At 39.9% G+C, this 24,462-nt stretch overlaps 1 protein-coding gene across 11 annotated transcripts in view; it reads left to right on the top strand.

Moving 5' to 3' along the window:
- Positions 1-24,462, top strand: part of MLLT10 (MLLT10 histone lysine methyltransferase DOT1L cofactor) — a 248,761-nt gene that overhangs the window by 2,514 nt on the left and 221,785 nt on the right. For 10 of the 11 annotated variants that reach the window (XR_004348430.1, XR_004348429.1, XM_032622514.1 and 7 more), the window contains one exon: positions 695-774. Coding sequence is in view for 7 of the 11 variants with exons in the window: in XM_032622514.1 (XP_032478405.1) it covers positions 695-774 (80 nt within the window). In the remaining 4 variants the exon portion in view is untranslated. Of the gene's footprint in view, positions 1-694; positions 775-14,724; positions 14,873-24,462 lie in introns of those variants that run through there. The other variant, XM_032622516.1, reaches the window with a different exon arrangement.

Raw genomic sequence — 24,462 nt, 5'->3', positions numbered from 1 at the left:
CAATTAACCCACTTAAAGTGTACAATTCACTGGTTTTTAGTATATTCACAGTTTTGGATTTGTTACCACAGTCAATTTTAGAACATTTTCATCACCCTAATAAGAAACCTTGAACCTGTTAACAGTTATTCCCCATTTCTTCCTAACTCCCCCAGTCCTAGACAACCAGTAATGTACCTTCTGTCTCTGTAGACAGATAGACAAATGTCTATTCTGGACATTTCATTTAAATAGAAGCATTTTACATTTAACATTACATTTCATTTTCTTTCCTGCAATGTCTTGTTTGTTTTGAAAGGTGATTTGGAAATAATTTTCACTTTCATGTATCTAAAATGCTTGCTATTTAAACTTCAGGATATAGGAATGAATTAATTACTTTGAGTTATTCTGTGTAAAGAAAAGTGTTAAATTTTATCTAATATTTTTTCTGTTATAAGAATAAAATTTGTGATGTTTATACTTTTTAATTGAAATAGAAAAATTATTTTTCTAGTATTTAGTTAAAAATGTCATAATTTTAACTAGGTGATAAATTATAAACATAAATATATCATGTTTAAGTTCTTTACAAAGCAGGTGGTTTCTGTGAATAGTTTCAGAGGTAATTACTTTTATAGGGCTTTGAAAGGGTATTTGATTTTACATAATTATTCAAATCTTAACTTACTTTAAAACATTTATTTCCCAACAGCTTGCTATGGCATTGTTCAAGTACCCACTGGACCATGGTTTTGCAGGAAATGTGAATCTCAGGAGAGAGCAGCCAGAGTGGTAAGGACTGTTTATCAAAAACATTAAAATACTTCAGTGAGTAGCTTAGGATGCTACACACTCATGTTTCAGTTTGAAGGGCTTTCAGTCTTTTGTTCAAATATTGAATTTGGGCCAAGTATTGACTTAGAGTTTTAAACTGGTTTTATAAGATCTGAAAAACAAATTGAATCACATAAGTATATACTGATGGATACTTAGAACAGGTAAAATATAAAGTTGTATTTGGGCTTTCTTAGCCGTGCCTACTGGTTTGAGGGTTAAATTGGCTAATCATAGTTAGAATATAATGGCAGTAGGACATAAGTAAGTTATATTGAGATAATTTTGCTAGGTTCTGTTTACTGAGTTAAAAAAAGTGTTTAATGATTCATATTTCTTTTTACTATATCTATACATGTACAGTTTAACTTTGCTCAGTATTTTCAGACATTCAGTCCCTTTGGCAAAGCAACATAAAAATCTTCCTTTTTTTGACTTGGCTGGCTAACCTTCTTTCTGAACACTTCTGTAAACCTTCTGTAAGAATGAGGGAGGAATGTTTATTCTTTGTGGCCAAAATCATTTTTCCAGTTGAACTTCTGGAAATAGGGAGAAAAAGATTTAATCTTCATTAATCACATGAAAGTATTACCATTTGCAGTGTGATAGTTTCTTCCTTTTGTTGTTGACTAGAGTATGTAACAGAAGGTAGAAAACAAATATTTCAACTTCTTTACCTACATGGATAGTATGAACAGAAGCTTTTATTTTTGTCTGGGCAATTTTTGATCAGAAATAATGGCTGAGTAGCTTATATAGGATTGTGAAACTCAGAGCAATATTCTGTTGATGTGTTTTCTTTGTGGGAATGCACTGTACCAGAGTTTCAGCTATTCTAGCGTTAACAGAAATGGGAACTGGCAAGTGGAGGATGAAATTAATAATGAAAGTTTTAGGACTTAAAGTATGTATAGGTTTACTCTTTTTTCCTCTTTGTAGCATGTTATGGTTTGGGGTTGATGGGTCACCAAGCAAAGGAAGTTATGCTTTAATTTGTTAGTAAACACTGACAGTAAGGTGAGGCTCTTCCAGAGGATGTCACAGTAGATACATGGCCAGAGAAAGATGAGAAAATAGGAAAGTGGGTATCAAGAGAGGGAGGATAAAGAGGTGAATGGGGAGTGGTAAAATGGCAGCATTATTTGCCTCAAATGCCACTTGTTGCCTGTTTCTATTTCTTTTTCCTCTCTGAGGTCATGGTCAGGATATTTAGGTGAATAAAGTATTTATTTTAAAAGGTATATAAAGGTATATTGGAGGACCCATTTTATTTTAGCTTTATTTGGTAGGATGGTGGGGGTTGTTAATGAAAGAAGAGGCACAGAGTCTTCTAAATTCCTGTAGTGTACAGTTATACAAGGTAGGATTGTTTGTAAAAAACAAAAACTCATTCCAAGCTTAAATAAGTAAAGAAAGGGCATTTTGTTATAAGGATATAGTAGCCAAGAAACCTAACCTGAAAATGTACCCATGAATTAGAACGGGAATGGAATTAGTTTTAATATTATTTCTGCTTTTCTCTGTGTGTCTGCTTCATTCTTTTCTGCAGATTTTCTCTGCTACTTCAAAAATCAATAGTTAACTTTTTTGATTGTTTACCATTTGTCAGATACTGTGCTGAATGTTCTATACCAATTATTTTCTTTACCTATAAAATATATGAGGTAGATATTCTGTTACTTTCATTTCATAGATAAAGATATCGTACTTTTAAGAGAAATACATATCTAGTTGGAGTCTGGGCTGTGATGAAGCTCTCAACCAAGGTGTTGTATATTGCCTCCTGTGGTGAAAGATGGCCATACTTCAGCTCTTAATATTTTCTGTCTCCTGTCTCAAGAGGCTAAATTGCAGTGTGAATCTCATGTTCCTTTTGGGGGAAAAAAACTGTCTTGGCTTGTCTAGTTCTGGACCAGTTAGCTAGCCATGGCTAGACAATAGGGTTGAGTTGCTCAGACACAGGGAGATCTCTGTGGGGTTGGGATAGCTCACTTTTCAGAAGAGGGGGAATTATAAACTGGTGGTACCTTGACAGATACTGAGGAGTAAAAATCCAGAACAAATAAAAGTATTTTTAGACAAGAAGTTTGGTTGTATATAGAATGGCTTTGAAAGGGGAGGTTAGAAACTGAAAGTCTTAGGATGCTGTTACTATAAAAATGTGAGAGTAGAAAGGGAGGGAGTAGAAAGAAAGAGAGGGGGCATTTTGAAGGAGGAAATGACAGAAATGGATGTGGGGTGAAGGAAAGGGAATAATCAGAGATGATTCTGAGATGTCAAGGTTGAGCACTCTGGAATGGTGATACCATTAACAGTAACAAAGGAAGGAGAGCAAATTTGAAGAGTAAGGAAAGTTGTTTTGGGCATGTTGGTTTTGATGCCGCTAGGATTTTTCATTGGAAATTTAGGGTTAAAGTAATGAGGACAAGTTAGAGTTGGAGCTGCATAGAAGGAAGATTGGGAAACAAGTGACATTTTTTGTTAGAGAAAAGAAGAGTGAAGACAGAACAACGGTGAATGTTCACATTTGGGAGAGTAAGAACGAGTTTCCAGGGATGGATAATGAACTGTCAGGAAAGAGAACCTGCAGGGTCCAGTAGCAACAAAGACAGTTTTTTTTTTTTTTAATATTAACATTCTATACCCATTTTATTTTTTATTTTATTTTTATTTTTATTTTTTTGCGGTACGTGGGCCTCTCACTGTTGTGGCCTCTCCCGTTGCGGAGCACAGGCTCCGGACGCGCAGGCTCAGCGGCCATGGCTCTTGGGCCCAGCCGCTCCGCGGCATGTGGGATCTTCCTGGACCGGGGCACGAACCCGCGTCCTCCACATCGGCAGGCGGCCTCTCAACCACTGTGACACCAGGGAAGACCCCCATTTTATTTTTAATTTGTTTTAAAAATTAATTTATTTTTGACTGTGTTGGGTCTTCGTTGCTGCGTGCGGGCTTTCTCTAGTTGTGGCGAGCAGGGGCTACTCTTTGTTGTGGTGCGCGGACTTCTCATTCTGGTGGCTTTTCTTGTTGCGGAGCACGGGCTCCAGGTGCGCAGGCTTCAGTAGTCATGGCGCGCAGGCTGTAGAGCGCAGGCTCAGTAGTTGTACACGGGCTTAGTTGCTCCGTGGCACGTGGGATCTTCCCGGACCAAGGCTCGAACCTGTGTTGCCTGCATTGGCAGGTGGATTCTTAGCTGCTGCGCCACCAGGGAGGTCCACAATTATTTTTTTTAAGAAAGAGTTTTTGATAGTGACATTGCTGCCAAGGATGCTGAAGGACTAAGATAAGTACTTGAGACAGCAATTGTGTTTCTCTGGTTTGGGCAGAACCCTCATGATAGGGCATTGAAAAGAGTAAGGATTGCAGGGTTAGATTGAATGTTGAAAATAAGGAAAGAGGAAAATAAAAATAGATGGGGAATTGAGGGAAAGTTTGGTTGGTTTTTAAGGGAAGCTCTTTGTTAGGCATTCATTGTTCAGAAAAAACACTTGAATTGCTTTATTCACCTCAAGTGAATAAGAATTTTTTTAAAAAATTAATTTATTTTTGGCTGCATTGGGTCTTGGTTTCTGTGCGCAGGCTTTCTCTAGTTGCAGCAAGGGGGGGCTACTGTTTGTTGTGGTGCAAAGGCTTCTCATTGGGTGGCTTCTCTTGTTGCGGAGCACGGGCTCTAGGGTGCGCAGGCTTCAGTAGTTGTGGCGCGTGGGCTCTGGAGCACAGGCTTAGTAGTTGTGGCACACGGGCTTAAAATTATATGGCACACGTTGCTCCATGGCATGTGGGATCTTCCCGGACCAGGGATCGAACCCATGTCCCCTGCATTGGCAGGTGGATTCCCAACCACTGTGCCACCAGGGAAGCCCAAGAATTTTTATTGAAATATTTTCATTAGACTTCATTGTTTACTAACTGCTGTCACAGTGTTTAGAGTTTTTTTTAAAAAATAAATTTATTTATTTTATTTTTGTCTGCATTGGGTCTTCGTTGCTGAGTGTGGGCTTTCCCCTAGTTGCGGTGAGTGGGGGCTACTCTTCCTTGTGGTCCGCAGGCTTCTCATTGCGGTGGCTTCTCTTGTTGCGGAGCACGGGCTCTAGGCATGCGGGCTGCAGTAGTTGTGGCTCGTGGGCTCTGGAGCACAGGCTCAGTAGTTGTGGTGCACGGGCTTAGTTGCTCTGCGGCATGTGGGATCTTCCTGGACCAGGGCTCGAACCCTTGTCCCCTGCATTGGCTGACGGATTCTTAACCACTGCACCACCAGGTCAGTCCCGAGGTTAGAGGTTAAAACACTCATTGATGACTTTTTTTTCCCTTTAATACATTTATTTATTTATTTTTGGCTGCATTGGGTCTTTGTTGCTGTGCGTGGGTTTTCTCTAGTTGTGGCAAGAGGAGCTACTCTTTGTTGCGATGCACGGGCTTCTTATTGCGAGGGCTTCTCTTGTTGGGGAGCGTGGATTCTAGGCACGCAGGCTTCAGTAGTTGTGGTGCGCGGGCTCTGTAGTTGTGGCTCGCTGGCTCTAGAGCGCCGAATCAGTAGTTGTGGCTCATGGGCTTAGTTGTTTCGTGGCATGTGGGATCTTCCTGGGTCAGGGATCAAACCCATGTCCCCTGCATTGGCAGGTGGATTCTTAACCACTGTGCCACCAGGGAAGTTCTGATGACTGTTTTTGTATTTAATGTGTATGTGTTCTTTTTTAAATTAACATTTTTAAAAAGTAAATTTATTTTATTTTTGGCTGTGATGGGTCTTCATTGCTGCGCATAGGCTTTCTCTAGTTGCGCGGGGGGCTACTCTTCATTGCGTCACGTGGGCGTCTCATTGCAGTGGATTCTCTTGTTACAGAGCACGGGCTCTAGGCATGCAGGCTTCAGTAGTTGTGGCACATGGGCGTAGTTGCTCCATGGCATGTGGGATCTTCCTGGATTAGGGATCAAACCCATGTCTCCTGCATTGGCAGGTGGATTCTTAACCACTGTGATACCAGGGAATTTCTTTTTTTTTTTTTTTTTTTGTGTTACCAGGGAATTTCTGATGACTGTTTTTGTGTTTACTGTTCGTAACTACCACAGGCTGAAGAGATTTATTAGAAATTTTACCTGCTTATACAATTTTAATGAGATACAGAGAGAGGATATTTTATTTTATTTTATTTTATTTTATTTTATTTTATTTTATTTATTTTATTTTATTTTATTTTATTTTATTTATTTTTGCGGTACGTGGGCCTCTCACTGTTGCGGCCTCTTCCGCTGCGGATCACAGGCTCCGGACGCGCAGGCTCAGCGGCCATGGCTCATAGGCCTAGCCGCTTCGCGGCATGTGGGATCTTCCCAGACCGGGGCACGAACCCGTGTCCCCTGCATTGGCAGGTGGACTCTCAACCACTGCGCCACCAGGGAAGCCCGAGAGAGGATATTTTAGATATTTAATTATTCTGCTTGGAAAATGTGTTGACAGTGCATTGTGTAATAAATAAAATGGCCAAAAGCTCATTAAGTATTTGCATTGTTTAGGTGTTGCTCTTCTTGCTCTAAGTGAAAGATGATTCCTTTCCTCCAGGAGGTGAGCTGTAACTTTCTTCTATTGCTCTGCCGCTCTTTATTTCAGTTCTTCCTGGCTTTTTGCATTGTTAGGGAGGAACCACTGGATGGACTCAAAACCAGGGCTTTAGGGATTGATCTAGGGATGCACTATTTTATTTTAAAATTTTTTTCTTATTGAGATACATAATGCAAATAAATTACTATAAATCTGTAAAACCATATGAAATACACTTAATCACAGTAAGTGTATATTTAGATTTAATTCTACAAATTAAAATTATATTAATACGCATTTGATTATCACGAGTAGTTCTGAGCAGTGTAAAACATAAAATGACCATCTGTGTGTTCCCTACCCAGAATGAACAAATGTCCATTCTTCATATTTGCTTCAAATCTTCCCTTCTGCTTAAAAAGAACAATAAATTAAAAAATTAAGTTGAAGTACTATTTGTATTCTCCCCAGTCTGGGTCAGCCATTACCCTTTTAATGTCTGTGGGGCCAGTCTCTCTATATGTTTTTCTTGCCAGTTTTATTGAGCTGTAATTGATATGAAAAACCAGAATGTTTAAGGTGTACAACGTAATGATTTGATATATGTATGTATTGCAAAATGATTACCACAGAGGGTTTAGTTAACATCCATCACCTCACCTAGTTGCAAATTGTTTTTTCTTTTGATGAGAACTTTTAAGATTTATTCTTAGCAGCTTTCAAATACACAATACAGTGTTGTTAACTACAGTCACCATGCTGTACATTACATCCCCAGAGCTCACTTATCTTATAACTGGAAGTTTGTGCCTTTTGACCACGTTCACCCATTTCCCCCAGCCCACTACCCACTGCGTCTGGCCACCACCAATCTGTTCTCTGTTTCTGCGTTTGGTTTTTTTAGGTTCCATATATAAGTGAGATCATATAGTACTTGTTTTCTCTGTCTGACTTGTTTCATTTCGCATAATGCCTTCAGGGTCCATCTATGTTGTCACAGATGGCAGAATTTCCTTGTTTTTAAGACTGAGTAATAGTCCGTTGTATATATATACCACCATCTATGTTTTACTCCTTGTTACTACACGCATATATCCATACACACCACCAACTAGTGTATTATTTTACAGGAATGGTAAATTCTATATGTGTTCTATGATTTGTGACATAGCTGCTTGTGACATCACTACACTGATATATATTGATTAGTTCGTTCTTTTTATCTGCTTTTTAGTATTCTGTCACAGAATGTACTGTAATTTATTTAATTCCTTTATTGATTGTCATTTAGGTTTCCAGTTTTTCATAACCACAAATAGTGCTGCAGTGAACATCCTTGTAAATATAGTGAAGCTTGGTTTTTTAAAAAAATGTAGTCTAAGAATCTGTATTAACATGCACTACAGATTATTTGTTTACATTTATAGTAATGACTGATATATTTGGGCTTCTTAAATTTTTATTTTGTGTTATCTATTTTTGTGTTATCTATTTACCATGCTTATTTTTTTTCCTCTTTTTTTTCTTCAGTTGGAGTGATTATTCTTTATTCTTCTTTTAAAAAGTCTGGTCTGATTTGGAGGTTATATGTTCCATTTCTTTTCTTTTAGTGATTGCCCTTAATATTTTAATGTGCATACTTTATATTTTTTCTGTGAGTCTAAGATTAATCTTTTTCTTAAAAAATTAATTAATTTTGGCTGCACTGGGTCTTTGTTTCTGTGCACGGGGCTTTCTTTAGTTGCGGTGAGTGGGGGCTACTCTTCGTTGCGTTGCGCGGGCTTCTCGTTGCAGTGACTTCTCTTGTTGCGTGCAGAGCACAGGCTCTAGGTGCACGGGCTTCAGTAGTTGTTGCGTGCGGGGTCAGTAGTTGTGGCGCACGGGCTTAGTTGCTCCGAGGCACATGAGATCTTCCTGGGCCAGGGCTCGAACCTGTGTCCCCTGCATTGGCAGGCGGATTCTTAACCACTGTGACACCAGGGAAGCCCTAAGATTAATCTTTGTACTCCTTTTGAACAAAACCAAGGACCTTAGGACACCTTATGTTCACTCTCTTTACCTTGCAAAATCAGTTTTATTGTTGTTTACATTTTAATTCCACCTTATTTTTTTTTTAAAGAATCAATTTTATTTAGTTATTTACTTTTGGTTGCTTTGGGTCTTTGTTGTTACACGTGGGTTTTCTGTAGTTGTGGCGAGTGGGGGCTACTTTTCGTTGCGATGCGTGGGCCTCTCATTGTGGTGGCTTCTTGTTGCAGAGCATGGGTTCTAGGAGCACGGACTTCAGTAGTTGTGGCATATGGGCTCAGTAGTTGTGGCTCATGGCCTCTAGAGTGCAGTCTCAGTAGTTATGGTGCACAAGCTTAGTTGCTCCATGGCATGTGGGATCTTCCCAGACCAGGGATCGAATGCATGTCCCCTGCATTGGCAGGTGTATTTTTAACCACTGCGCCACCAGGGAAGTCCCTATTGTAGTCTTAAGGAGTATATTTATTTACTTATTTGAATATTTAAAACATAACTTATTTTGGCCTCTTGCCTTCTGAGACGGCCCACGCTCTGTCTATGGAGTGGGTTTCTGCCTGAATAAACCTTCTTTCACTTAAAAAAAAAAAAAAACTTTATTAAGAAAGAAATATTTATTATTTATTTATTTTGACTGTGCCAAGTCTTAGTTGTGGCATGCGGGATCTTCAGTGTGGCATGCGGGCTTCTTAGTCGTGGCCAAAACATACGTTTTATAAAAATAAATAAATTTATTTATTTATTTATGGCTGCGTTGGGTCTTCATTGCTGCGCGTGGACTCTCTCTAGTTGAGGCGAGTGGGGGCTTCTCTTTGCTGTGGTGCACGTGCTTCTCATTGCAGTGGCTTCTCTTGTTGCAGAGCATGGGCTCTAGGCATATGGGCTTCAGTAGTTGCGGCACGTGGGCTCAGTAGTTGTGGCTCATGGGCTCCAGAGTGCAGGCTTAGTAGTTGTGGCGTCTGGGCTTAGTTCATCTGCGGCATGTGCGATCTTCCCGGACCAGGGCTCGAACCCGTGTCCCCTGCATTGGCAGGCAGATTCTTAACCACTGCGCCACCAGGGAAGTCCCCAAAACATACTTACTTTAAAATTTCTCAGAGATTCTTTAATTCTTTCATTTTTTTTTGTTTTTTAACTGTGGTGGTAGATGTCTTCACATACTTTGTAATTTTTGACTGTGAGCTAATCTTTAAGAGTTGTTTTCTTTCTTGGGATTCCTGGTCCTCTAACCTGGATTTGTGGAGGTGTCACTGAGGGAAGTTTTCGCATTTGCTCTGTAGCTGTTAAGAATTGCTTTTGGCTGCTAGTAACAAAGACCAGATTACAGATTAATCTGGCTTCTGCAGATTAGCAATTTACAAATTTACTGATTTCTTATTTGAAAGGAGTTGAGAAACTCCTTTGAAGCTTTTATGATAGCTCTGTGAGGTCTTTATTTATTTAGTCTGCACCTCATGGCATGCGGGATCTTAGTTGCCTGACCAGGGATTGAACCTGTTCCTCCTGTAGTGGAAGCGCAGAGTCCTAACCACTGGACCACCAGGGAAGTCCCTCTGTGAAATCTTTAGGGATCAGACTTTCTTTCTTTCTACTATACCAACCTTAGCAGATAGTTTTCATTTTTAGCATTGTTCTACAGTCACAGCATGACAGTCATTGTGACTGCAGAGAGGTGTTCCAGGCAGAAAGAAGGGAGGGCAAGGTTGAAAGTGGTTCTTCTCCCAGCTGAGTTATCCTCTTGAATGAATTTTCTCTAGTCTTAGTGGTCCAGTCCATGTTTTTTTGGGATAGATTCCCCTTCAGTAGGATTGGCCTTTTCCATTTCCTGTCCTTACACAGGTCATCTAGGGTCTGTGCTGGTGTCATAGTCATCCCCATCCTCTAAGGTATATATTAGATCAGGTATCTTCATTGACTGCCTTAGCTTGAACTAATGTTGATTCTTTTAGCTTTTAAGTTCTTTTTTATTTGTACCACAAGAAGATTTACCTTTATCTACATAATTAAAAATTTGTTTTCAAATTTATTTATCTTATATACCTCTGACTTAAGAGTACAAGAAGCCAGGATATGGGGCGTCTTCAGTGGCAGTTTAAAAAAGGTATTGTGGGGCTTCCCTGGTGGCACAGTGGTTGATAGTCTGCCTGCTGATGCAGGGGACATGGGTTCGTGCCCCGGTCCGGGAGGATCCCACGTGCCGCGGAGTGGCTGGGCCCATGGGCCATGGCCGCTGAGCCTGTGCTCCACGCAGGTATTGTAGGGTCTTCCCTCGTGGTGCAGTGGTTAACGTAGGGACACGGGTTTGAGTCCTGGCCCTGGAAGATCCCACATGCCGAGGAGCAACTAAGCCTGTGTACCACAACTACTGAGCCTGCACTCTAGAGCCTGCAAGCCACAAATACTGAGCCCGTTTGCCACAACTACTGAAGCCCGTGCGCCTAGAGCCCGTGCTCTGCAACAAGAGAAGCCACTGTGATGAGAAGCCTGCACACCGCAGTGAAGAGTAGCCCCCGCTGGCCGCAACAAGAGAAAAGCCTGCGTGCAGCAACGAAGACCCAATACAGCCAAAAATTAAAAAAAAAAAAAATTATATATAACTTTTTTCGTTTTATTCCTGTACGAGCTTTATTAGCCTGTATGCTTTATTTATTTATTTAAAATTTTGTTTTGACGTGGACCACTTTTAAAGTCTTTATTGAATTTGTTACAATATTGCTTCAGTTTTATGTTTTGGTTTTCTGGTCGTGAGGCATGTGGGATCTTATCTCCCTGACCAGGGATCGAACCTGCACCCCCTTGCATTGTAAGGCGAAGTCTTAACCACTGGACTGCCAGGGAAGTCCCAGCCTATATACTTTAAATAGAACGCCTTCAAAGTGTAACATTTGCTAACGTTTTTTTCACTTACTGATGATTCATGTCTACTCTTTGCTTTTAAATTCAGTGTAGCATCCTGAGTTCCTATAGCTTTGAAAGAGGTGATTTAAAAAAGTTAACAGATTTAGTGCTTACCACCATACATAAAATAGCAAATAGCCAATTTCCGTTGTCTCACTTCTTGAATTCCTTTCTTTTACTGTGAGAAAAACTTAGCACAACAGCTGACATGAAGTAGGCGTTTAGTACTTGTATTTTTCTAACTTGCCTACATAACTAGTAAGAGAAATGAAAACGTTGGGTACATTGATACATTGCCCATTGTACCTATTTATTCCATTTTTTGTTTAGATTTAATTTTTATGTTTATCAAAGTGAAAAATGCACAGTCAGTAGTACCAAAAGATTCTTTTGTACACACAGTAAAACAGTACCTTGCTGCTTGACTCTTGACGAGGAATGTAGAAGCAGCTATTCTTTTTTATAAAAAATAGATTTATTTATTTATTTTTATTTATTTATTTTTGGTGGCACTGGGTCTTCATTGCTGTGCGTGGGCTTTCTCTAGTTGTGGCGAGCAGGGGCTATTCTTTGTTGTGATGTGCGGGCTTCTCATCGTGGTGTCTTGTTGCGGAGCACAGGCTCTAGGCACGTGGGCTTCAGTAGTTGCAGCACGCAGGCTCAGTAGTTGTGGTGCACGGGCTTAGTTGCTCTGTGGCACGTGGGATCTTCCCGGACCAGGGCTTGAACCCGTGTCCCCTGCCTTGGCAGGTGGATTCTTAATCACTGTGCCACGAGGGAAGCCTGAAGCAGCTATTCTTGACGTATCAGTTTTAGATGTTGTCTTTCAGTATATCACAAATTTTGGTTAAGTCGGGAGTGTTAAACAGAAAATTTTACGTTATTATGACTATTTAAGTATTTTGTTCATTTCTGAGCCAAAAGCATACTAAGATTGTTTTCTTTTTAAATTTTTTTTCCCTGGGATTAATAATTGTCTTGTATTTTTATTTTCCTTGTGTTCTTTATTTAAGGCTAAATCTTTGCATACTTTCTAGTCACTTCATGTAGTTTTCCACTTGTTTAATGAATCAGGTAGTCTATAAATTCAATTTTCTATACATTATAAAATTCCAAAAAGGAAAAAAGTTTTACCATCTTAACTTGATGGATAGTTTGCCTGACTATGGAATTCTTTCTTGGTTGGAAATAAGTTTCCTTCAAAATTTTGAAGGTATTTCTCCATTACTTTTTAGCTGTCAGTGTTTCTTTTAAGAAGACCAATGAAGTTCTGATTTCTAATCCTTTATATGTGATTGTTCTCTCTGGATTTAGTGTTTTCTGTGGCCAGTTTACCAGCTATTTCTCATGGTAGTTAGTGTACTGTCCCTCATTCATTGTACTGGGTACACAGAGGCCCTTTCAGTTTGGTAAATCGTGTTAGGGAACATGAGTTGAGTTAAGGGAGAATTTTTTGGAATTATTTTTGACAGTTCCTCAGTTCTATTATCATTGTTTGCTTTTTCTGTATTTTTCTTTATTTGGATGTTGGACCTTTTGAACTGATCTTGCATTTAAGCTAATCTATTTCTTTCTGTTTTACTTTCTGAGGCAGTTTCTTACTTTATTTTCCATTCTTTCACTTAAATTTCTAAATTCTATTATACTTTTAATTTCCAGAGGCTCTTTTATGCTTTCTGAATGTTTATTTTTTATCCTCTGCTTTTGTTTCTTAAGTGCAATATTTTCCCTTAATTCTCTGAGGATGTTAACCAGATGGTTGTTTTTGTTTTGTTTCAGTGTTCTGAAGTTTTCTTCTGCTCCTGGGACTCTTTTCCTCAGAGTTCCTTTGTACCATTTGTTTTGGCCTGTCTTGTTACGGACTTTGCTTACAAATCTAGTGACTGGTAGCCGTCCATTTGAATTTAAGACAGGCTCCTAATGAGGTGACTGGAAGTTCTGTGTGTGTGGCAGAAATTGTTGGCAGATTGGCTTCATTATAGGTGTCTAGCTGGGTTCTTTTATTGGGATGCCACCAACTGGTTAGTTTATTCAGAGAAAAATCCTCCAGTCAGCTGTTTGGGATTCACAACCTGGTTACCAGTATTCTTTGAGGCATTGGTTGCTGGAATTTCACGATCTAGAACTAGATTTTTCAGTACGCCTTTGCTCAGATGTCTCCAGGTCCAGATTTCCTTTTGCTTACCCTTTGTGCAGTTTTCTCAGCTGTGGGAGAGAGAGTTACCTGGTAGTGTGTAGAGAAGGGATTGGGGGGCGGGCGTTGATTATCTTTCAGGTTTTATCTTATCCCTCGTCCTGTTTTGAGCCATACTTGTTGTCCTGTTTTGAGCCGTACTTGAACCCATCCCTCTCAGGGGCATGCACCACCACCACTATGATGTGGCTCCTGAGGTCTCTCAGCTGGGGCGCCGTGTGGCCCGAGACATGTTGCCTTACTGCAGCAGCCTTTTCTCATCTGCTAAGTCATTTGCTACTCTTTTCCTTTTAGCTTCCAAAGTTTTAGAACTGTTGTCTTTCTTTATGTTTGTTTCCCTTTTGTGATTTTGCCCTTTTTATGTCATTCAGTGGAATTTTCGGAAGGAGAGGAGTTAGTTTTCAAGTGGAATTAACTGCCTGTTCTCGTGATGTAGTTTTTTCCCACTTCTTCCAGGGTCTTGTTTTTCCTTTTAGTCGGTCCTTTTTACTTGATTTTTTTCCCACGCAGCTCACAGTTGTTTTTCAATCTTCCCATGGATTTTACTTTCCCTTTACATTTTTCACCTTTTACTTGCAGGCTTCCTGGAAGAATAAAACCATTAGTTGTTATCTCTGCTTCTTCAACTGCCTGATGTGGTCTAGCCTTCCAGTTGTGCTTAATGATTAAGGTGTAACTTAATCGTATTGTTTTTTTTTTTTTTTGGTCGCACTGCGTGGCATGCAGGATCTTAGTTCCCTGACCAGGCATTGAACCCGTGGAAGCAAGGAGTCTTAACAACCACTGGGCTGCTAGAGAAATCCCTTAATTGTCATTTTAAGCAGTAGCATATGAAATCAGCATTTGCTGTAACATTCTCATTATGGACACTGTCCGTTTTGTCTTTCAGTGACCCTTATATGAAAATCCATGTACAAGAGATTCTTTTAATAATTTAGCATAAGGAAAAGTGTCTCCCATTAGAATCTGGTATATTTCCTCCTTTTTGACAGCTCTATGATACGTATTCTGTTTTTCTTTTTGTTCTGGCTATCAGGCAGCCCAGAACCAAATCTGGTCTTTAGTTACATCAGCTATGTTAATCTGATTATTGGTATGTTTGTTTTCTCCTCCTGGTCCTGTGGGGTTTAGGACTTCACCTCTTATCTCTTTTTCTCTGCGTGTTGATTTCATTCTCTCATACTACAGACTCTCTACTTCATGAGGCTGGAACCATGACTGCTGGCAGCTCTTGGCTCTCATCTTCCTAGCCCTTTCTACCAGAAGAAGGGGCTGTCTTGAAGAATCCTGGGAAGGACTCTGATTGGCCTGTCTTGGATCATGTACCCACCATCCCTGTGGCTGGAGTGGGGAGGGTACTATGAATGACAACCCTCACTAGAACTACATAGTTGGAGTCAGGGGTAAGAGCAGTTTCCCTAAATCAGGGGATGTCCCTCATACTGGCTTTCACTGTTCATTTTTCTGTTTTTTTTATTGTTATAATACAGGTCCTTTATTTGTAGTCTGCCTCAAATCCTTTTCTGAAAAAAATTTTAGGTATAAATAAGTAAATAAAATATCACAAATTGCTGTTCATTCATTCTTCACATTGTTACATTTGACTCTTAAGTCTACCACTCTATTGATTTTGCTATTAACTTCACATGGCCAAATTCAAATTTTTTTTTCACTTTTCATTATACTTGATCTACTTTCAGCATTTAAAACTATGATCACTCATCTTTCTTGCAACTCTCTTTACTCATAACTTCTGATAAGCTGTTTTCTACTTGTACCTCTTTAAACATTGCCTTTTGGATTCCTGTTTGGCATTACTTATTTACTTGTTTAAAATTTATGTTAGATGATTACTTTTCTGGCCTGTTTATTTGATTACCTCACACTAGGTAAACTTAGGCATGCTTATGGATGCCTCGAGGCATCACTATCACCTGAAAAATTTTCTAGCCTTTAGATCCATATTTGCAGTTGGCTTTTGGATATCTCTATTTAGATATCCTAGGCATCTTAAATTTAATTTCTCTACTTCTGTAGTCACTGACATAATCTTGATTATTTTTTTGTCTAGATTATTTCAACAGCTTAAATTATGTAACTTTTGGTTAGATAATATATTGACATGGCTCAAAAAATATAAAAAGATACACAGTGAAAATTCTTCCTCCTAAACCTGCCTCTTATTTGCCCAGTTTAGCTTTCCATCTTTGTCTGTTACTAGTTTTTAATTCATTTTTCTAGTTTATTCATGTATGTATATATTTCTACATATATAGACTCTTGTTTTTCTTCCTTTTCTACAAAAAGGTAGCATATTACACACTTTTAGAGTGAACTTTTCTCCCTTGTCTTTTTACCTCTCTCCTTTCAATACTGTCCCCCTCCCCAACATGTCAAGATTATCTCCTATAAAGCAAATATGATTGTTACTTCCCAATCTCCTATAGTGTTACTTAACTGTTGGTGCAGTGAAAATTCTTTTGTCAGGTCCACAGTATTTCCACTCTCACACATGTGCACAGGGTATGGCTGGGTAACCTCCCCCACCACCCCCCGGCCCCAACAATAAAAAATTTAGTCTGTAGTTACATAGTAGGGTCAGAAATTTATGGTGGTATTGCTCTAGAGACAAGTAGAAATTATAGCTGCCCTAACATGATGTAAATTTTTCTTTTTCCATCTATCTGGTCCCTACCCCTCCTATTTTCACTTTCTGCACTGTATCCTCCACATAGCCATGAATAGACAGATAACCCCAAAAGATTACTTCAGCATTTTATTTTCAGATGCTACAAGTGCTTTTCTGTTCTCTGACTCCCAAAGCGCAGAGTATTTGTTATCTTCTGTCTAAAAAAAATTTTGCTCTGATTTTAGTATAGTGCAGGCCTACTCATTTTTGATAATTAGGGAAAGAAAGAAAGATAACTGGAAAAAAAAAATCCATAATCCAGGGCTTCCCTGGTGACGCAGTGGTTGAGAGTCCGCCTGCTGATGCAGGGGACGCGGGTTCATGCCCCGGTCCGGGAGGATCCCACGTTCCGTGGAGCGGCTGGGCCCGTGGGCCGTGGCCGCTGAGCCTGCGCGTCCGGAGCCCGTGCTCCGCGGCGGGAGAGGCCACAGCAGTGAGAGGCCCACGTACCGCAAAAAAAAAAAAAAAATCAAAAAAAAATCCATAATCTCATGCAGAGATATCCAAGTATTATGGTAGTAGTGTTAAGATCATGGGCTTTGGAGTCAGACAGACTAGACTTATGCCTGTGCAATTTTATCTCGTAAGCCTCAGTTTCCTCATGTGCAAAATGTCATGGAGCTCTAATAACGTGCCAAGTAGTGTCAGGTGCTTAATACAGAGGAATACATCACTTCACCCTCTCAACAGGACAATGAAATTAAAGGTACTATTTTAATCTAAATTTTTTTAATGAGGAGGCAACTTGAGGCAAAGAGGTTTAATGATTTGTTCAGGGTCACATAAAAATGGGTAAGCCAGGTTTTGAACCCTGGGCTCTCCAGAGATGATGTTATTTAGTTATTTATTTAACTGCATCGGGTCTTAGTCGCGGCATGCAGGATCTTCATTGTGGCACGTGGGATCTTTCGATGTGGTGTGTGGACTTCTCTGGTTGTGGCATGTGGGCTTCTCTCTAGTTGTGATACGTGGGCTCCAGAGTGCACAGACTCAGTAGTTGTGGCGCACGGGCTTAGTTGCTCCGCGGCATGTGGAATCTTCCCGGACCAGGGATTGAACCCCTGTCCCACGCATTGGCAGGCGGCTGGATTCTTAACCACTGTGCCACCAAGGAAGTCCTTGCTGTTGTCTTAGAATAGGAGAAAGTGAAATAGCATCAATATGGTAGGGTTAGGTAGTATATTATCAATAATAAGGACACTATTCCCTCATGTTTGGATCATTTCTGAGGTTCATTAGTTTCTGCTATTGTATGTGTACGTTTTAACGCCCGTAGTTCCTAGCTGATTCCTTTTGTCTTTAAAATTAGGATGGAGTAGACTTCCCTGTTGGTCCAGTGGTTAAGACTCCACGCTTCCACTGCAAGGGGCACAGGGTTTTTTTTTTTTTTTTTTGTGGTACGCAGGCCTCTCACTGTTGTGGCCTCTCCTGTTGCAGAGCACAGGCTCCGGACGCGCAGGCTCAGCGGCCATGGCTCACAGGCCCAGCCGTTCCGCGGCATGGGGGATCTTCCCGGACTGGGGAGCGAACACGTGTCCCCTGCATCGGCAGGTGGACTCTCAACCACTGCGCCACCAGGGAAGCCCGGGGCACATGGTTTGATTCCTGGTTGGGGAAGTTCCGCCATGCTGTGTGGCCAAAAAAAAAACAAATTAGGATGGGGTAGTTTAGATGAGCTGTATCTCTGTACATGAAAGTTTCATTTCACTTAAGACTTTCCAGGGCTTCCCTGGTGGTGCGGTGGTTAAGAATCTGCCTGCCAACGCAGGGGACACGGGTTCGAGCCCTGGTCCGGGAAGATCCCACATGCCATGGAGCAGCTAAGCCCGTGTGCCACAACTACTTGAGCCCATGTGCCACAACGACTGAAACCCACACATCTAGAGCCCATGCTCTGCAAGATGAGAAGCCACCGCAGTGAGAAGCCCGCTCACTGCAGTAAAGGGTAGCTCCAACTCGCCACAACTAGAGAAAGCTCGTGTGCAGCAACGAAGACCCAATGCAGGCAAAAATAAATAAATAAATAAAAAAAAAAGAAAGGACTTTCCAGAAGCTTTTTTTTTTTTTTTTTTTTTTTTTTTTTTGCGGTATGTGGGCCTCTCACTGTTGTGGCCTCTCCCGTTGCGGAGCACAGGCTCCGGATGCGCAGGCTCAGCGGCCATGGCTCACGGGCCTAGCCGCTCCGCGGCATGTGGGATCTTCCCGGACCGGGGCACGAACCCGTGTCCCCTGCGTCGACAGGCGGACTCTCAACCACTGCGCCACCAGGGAAGCCCCAGAAGCTTTTTTTATCTTCACTTCTTTGGCAACATATGATTAATATTTATGGATGTTTGAGTGCTTTTGGCGACTGACTTTTGGGGGCAAGTGCTAGTTTTCTCTGCCAAGCACACTCCATCCTTTGTGTTTCTTTGATATATGGATAATGTATGTCAAAATATATTTCTTTTGTCCTTTGTACAAACAGTTGTGCGTTATAAACTGTAAGAGTATTGATATTTTACTCATATTCAAACGAAGACTCCTAATTTCTTTGGACCAACCCTGTGCATTTTAATTTACTTTTCTCACTTGTGTGTGTTTATGTGTAGAATTTTCATCACCTGTTATTATTTTTAAAAGATTATTTTTGGCTGTGTTGGATCTTCGTTGCTGTGTGTGGGCTTTCTCTAGTTGCAGCAAGCGGGGGCTACTCTTCGTTGCAGTGTGCAGGCTTCTCATTGTGGTGGCTTCTCTTGTTGCAGAGCATGGGATCTAGGCGCATGGGCTTCATTAGTTGTGGCTCGAAGGCTGTAGAGAGCAGGCTCAGTAGTTGTGGCGTCCAGGCTTAGTTGCTCCATGGCATGTGAGATCTTCCCGGACCAGGGCTCAAACCGGTGTCCCGTGCATTGCAGGTGGATTCTTAACCACTGTGCCACCAGGGAAGCCCCTCATCACTTATTTATTTATTTATTTAACTTATTTTTAATTGTAAGATCTGTGATGCAAAGAAAAGAGGGTGTACCCAGTATATGGACACTTAAAATAATAAAGTGAGTATTCATATATTTAGCGACCAAGCTTAATAAAGAGAGCATTTTGCCCATACCTTTGACTCTTGTGTGCCTCCCTTTGAGCACATTCCTCTCTTCACCTGCAGGAGAAACTGCTGAATTTTGTGTTAATTGTTCTTCCTTTACTTCTAAACAGTATTTTATTTAGTTGTGGCTGTTTTGAACTTCATGTGAATGGAGTAATGCTGTATTGATTTTTTTGATTTACATTTTGTTTTTGAGATTCATCTATTTGGTGCATATAGCTGTGGTTTATTAATTTCCTTTGTTCCATGATTTCAGCATTTGAATTACACCAGTGTCCATTCTCCTGTTGATGGACATGTAGATTTTTGTCTGTGTTTTGCAATTTATGAACACTTTTGTGAATATTCTTGTACACTTGCAGGAATTCAACTCACTACTAATCAAACTGCTGGGGTTGCTCCAAAAAGGGTCATAAAATCAATTTAGTGGGGAGCAACCAGCATTAAAAAGTGAACTAGAGCAGAAAAAAATTGACAGTGCACTTTTAGTATTCTGTGTAGTGGGGTTGCAGTATAAAACATATTTCTTAGAGTGGTTCGTGGTCAAAAAAGCTTGAGAAATGTTACTCTAGGGCATGTACGAAGAGGTGGAGTTGCTGGGTTGCCAGGGAGGCCACTCCTTTTTTAGAAGTGGTTATTTCACTTTACTTTCCCACCAGTGAATGGCTTTTTTGCTCTACATCCTTACCCAGTGCTTAATATGTCAGTCTTTTTAAGTTTAGTCATTTTGGTAGTCTCACTGTGGTTTTTACTTTGCAATTCCCTGATTACTAATGATGGTGAAACCCTTTTTGTATATTTATAGTCCATTAAGATTTTCTTACTTGTGACTTGCAGATGGCTTCTCTGTGTCAGTGGTTCATTTTTTATCCTTTTAATGCAAAGTTCTCAATTTCACTGTAGTCAAAATTTTCAGGTGGGTTTTTTTTGTTCTCAGGGTTTTTTTTTCTTTGGTGCTTAGTGTTTTTTGCAACCTGTTAAATCTTTTACTAACTTGAGGGCATGAAATGATTTTCCTATAAAAGAATTATTTTTTTTAACTGCTTTTTACATTTAGGTCTATAACCAACTCATCTGGATTTGATTTTATGTATAGAATGAAATGGGGGAAAACGTATTTATTTTATGTACATTATATATTTATATATTTTATACATATTGTACACATAATATATATTACATATTATGTTAAAAAGGAACATCCAGTTACTTTAACACCATTCTTTCCACTTTTGCTGTACTGTGCCACTGTGTCATGAATCAGCAGTTCATATATGTGTATATTTGTTTCTGGACTTGCTGTTCTGTTCTTTATGCCGATACCAGTTTTAAAATTACTCTAGCTTCTACTTTTCTTTTTTACTCTAGCTTTTTAAAGTCTGGACATATGTCAGATAAAATTAGTATTTCCCTCTTGTCTTTTTCTTCTTTTTAATATTTTGCCTCTTGCTCTTTGCATTTGATAACCATTTAGAATCTTATTGTTCCATGAAAAATCCATTTAGTGTTTTGATTAGCTTTGCATTGATTCTGTAAATCAATTTGAGACATCTATTTACAGTTTTGAATCTTTTAATCTATGAACATAGTAATGTCTAGTTGTTAGGTTTTCTTTTTTAATTCTGATAAAATGTATACAGCAAAAAATTTACCATTTTAACTATTTTTGAGTATGCAGTTCAGTTCAGTGGCATTAAGTACATTCATAATGTTTTATAACCATCACCAGTATCTATTTCTGGAACTTTTTCATCATCCCAAACAGACACTCTGTACCCATTAAAGAAATCCTCCTACCACCCTCTCCCCAGCCCCTGGTAACTTCTAGTATTCTAGTTTCTATTTTATGAAATTTGTCTGCTATAGATGCCTCATTTAAGTGGGATCATGCAATATTTGTCCTTTATTTCACTTAGTTATTAAAGCATTTAATGTTCATCCAAGTTGTAGATGCGTCAGAATTTACTTTTTATGGCTGAATAATAGTCCATTGTATGTATGTACCACATTTTATTTATCCATTCATGCTTTGATGGACTCTTGGATTGTTTCTACCTTTTGACTATTGTGAATAATGCTACTATGAACCATTGGTGTACAGGTATCTACTTGAGTCCCTGTTTTCAGTTTTTTGGGATATATACTAGGAGTGAAATTGCTGGATCATATGGTAATTCTATGTTCAACTTTCTGAGGAACTGCCAAAATGTTTTTCACTATGGCTGCACTGTTTTACGTTCCTATTGGCAATGCATGAGGGTTCCAATTTCTCCACATCCCCTCCAGCTCATTTTTTTGATAATAACCATGTTAATGGTATGAAGTGGTATTACCTCCTTATGGTTTTGATTTGTATCTCCCTAATGGTTAGTGATGCTGAACGTCTTTTCATGTGCTTTTTGGCCATTTGTAAATCTTTGGAGAAATGCCTATTCAATTCTTTGCCCATTTTGTATTTGGGTTGTTTGTCTTTTTGTTGTTGAATTGTAAGAATTCTTTATCTAGTTTTGGATCTAGACCCTTATCAGATATACGATTTACAAATATTTTCTCCTATTCTGTGGGTTTCTTCATTCTTATACTGATGTTCTTTGATGCACAGAAGTTTTAATTTTAATGATGTTCAGTTTATCTATTTTTGTTTTTTGATGCCTGTGCTTTTGGTGTCATGTCCAAGAAATCATTGCCATATCCAGTGTCATGAAGATTTCCCATACATTTTCTTTCTCTCTCTCTTTTTTTTTTTTAACATTTTCTCTTTTAAGTGTTTTTTAAGTTTTAGCCCTTAACATTTATTTAGGTCTTTGATCCATTTTGGGTTAATTTTTGTATATGGTGTAAGGTAAGAGTCCAACTTTATTGTTTTGCATGTGAATATCCAGTTTTCCTAGCACCATTTATTGAAAAGGTGATTTTCCCCCATTGAATGGTTTGGCATCCTTATCAAAAGTCATTTGACCATAGTACATGCAAAGATTTATTTCAGGGCTCTCTGTTCTCTTTGATATGTCTGCCTTTATGCCTGTACAGACCACTTTGGTTACTGTAGCTTTGCAGTAAGTTTTGAAATCAGGAAGTGTGAGTCCTCTGACTTTGTTCTTCATTTTCATGATTTTAGTGTCTATTCAGGGTTCCTTGAGATTCCAAACGAATTTTAGGAATAATTTTTCTATTTCTGCGTAAAATGTTCTTGGGATTTTGGTATCAATTGCATTGAATCTGTAGATCACTTTGGATAGTGATGACGTATTAACATTCTTCCAGTCTGTGAACTTATATTTATTTGTGTCACCTTTAATTTTTTTCAGCAACATCATGTAGTTTTCAGTGTATATAAGTTTTTTGCCTCTGGATAAGTTTATTCCCAAGGTTTTCTTTCTTTCTTTTTTGATGGTCTTATAAATGCAGTTAATTGTTTTCTTAATTTCCTTTTCGGATTGTTCATTTACAATTATATTTTATTTATTATTTTTTGGCTGCATTGGGTCCTAGTTGTGGTATGCAGGATCTTCGTTGAGGCGTGTGGGCTTCTCTCTAGTTGTGGTGTGTTTTCTCTTTCTAGTTGTGGTGCACGGGCTCCAGAGCATGTGGGCTCTGTAGCGTGCAGCGTGCAGGCTCTCTAATTGAGGTGTGAGGGCTTGGTAGTTGCGGTGTGCGGGCTTAGTTGTCCCCTGACCAGGGATTGAACCCACGTCCCCTGCATTGGAAGGCGGATTCTTTAACACTGGACCAGCAGGGAAGTCCCTACAATTTTTTTTTTTTAAATCAATAGTTAAAAAAAAAAACTTTTTATTTATTTAATTTTTGGCTTCATTGGGTCTTCGTTGCTGTGTGGGGTTTCTCTAGTTGTGGCGAGCGGGGGCTACTCTTTATTGCAGTGTGCAGGCTTCTCATTGTAGTGGCTTTTGTTATGGAGCATGGGCTCTAGGCGTGTGGGCTTCAGTAGTTGCAGCATGCAGGCTCAGTAGTTGGGGCTCATGGGCTGTAGAGTGCAGGCTCAGTAATTGTAGTGCATGGGCTTAGTTGCTCCGCGGCATGTGGGATCTTCCTGGACCAGGGCTCGAACCTGTGTCCCCTGTATTGGCAGGCAAATTCTTAACCACTGTACCAACAGGGAAGTCCCCTACAATTATTATTATTATATTTTTAAATAAATTTATTTATTTATTTATGGCTGCATTGGGTCTTTGTTGCTGCGTGTGCGTTTTCTCTGGTTGCGTCAAGCAGAGGCTACTCTTTGTTGTGCTTCACGGGCTTCTTATTGCAGTGGCTTATTTTGTTGCGGAGGATGGGCTCTAGGCATGCAGACTTCAGTAGTTGCAGCACGCACACTCAGTAGTTGTGGCTCACGGGCTCTAGAGCACAGGCTCAGTCGTTGTGGTGCACGGGCTTAGTTGCTCTGCGGCATGTGGGATCTTCCCGGACCAGGGCTCGAACCCGTGTACCCTGCATTGGCAGGTGGATTCTTTTTTTTTTTTTTTTTATAAATTTATGTATTTATTTATTTATTTTTGGCTGTGTTGGGTCTTCGTTTCTGTGCGAGGGCTTTCTCTAGTTGTGGCAAGCGGGGGCCACTCTTCATCGCGGTGCGCGGGCCTCTCACTATTGCGGCCTCTCCTGTTGCGGAGCACAGGCTCCAGACGCGCAGGCCCAGCAGCCATGGCTCACGGGCCCAGCCGCTTTGCGGCATGTGGGATCTTCCCGGACCGGGGCATGAACCCGCGGCCCCGGCATCGGCAGGTGGACCCTCAACCACTGCGCCACCAGGGAAGCCCGGCAGGTGGATTCTTAAGCACTGCGCCACCAGGGATGTCCCTACAATTATTTTCTAATTAAACCTTTTGTGTCAAATGTAGAGTCACATACAGGTGTAAGAAATAATATAATTACTATTTACGCAGTTTCCATTTATCCATTTTCCCCAATGCTAATAACATCTTGAAGAACTGTAGGATGGTATCCCCACCAGGATATTGAAATTGATGCAGTTAACAAACAGAATATATCCATTACCACAAGGATCCCTCATGGTACTCTTTTTACAGCTACACCTGTTTCCTTTCTGCCCCGAGGCTTAGTCCCTTGTAACTACTTATATATATATATTTTTTTAATTATTGTTTTTTGTTGAGGTATAGTTGATATATAATATTATGTGAGTTACGGGTGTATAACATAGTGATTCACAGTTTTTAAAGGTTATACTTCATTTATAGTTATTATAA

This window comes from Phocoena sinus, chromosome 2, assembly GCF_008692025.1.
Source record: "Phocoena sinus isolate mPhoSin1 chromosome 2, mPhoSin1.pri, whole genome shotgun sequence".
Lineage (NCBI taxonomy): Eukaryota > Metazoa > Chordata > Mammalia > Artiodactyla > Phocoenidae > Phocoena > Phocoena sinus.
The sequence above is the reverse complement of the archived record's forward strand: the minus strand, read 5'-3'. Positions and strand labels throughout refer to the sequence as shown.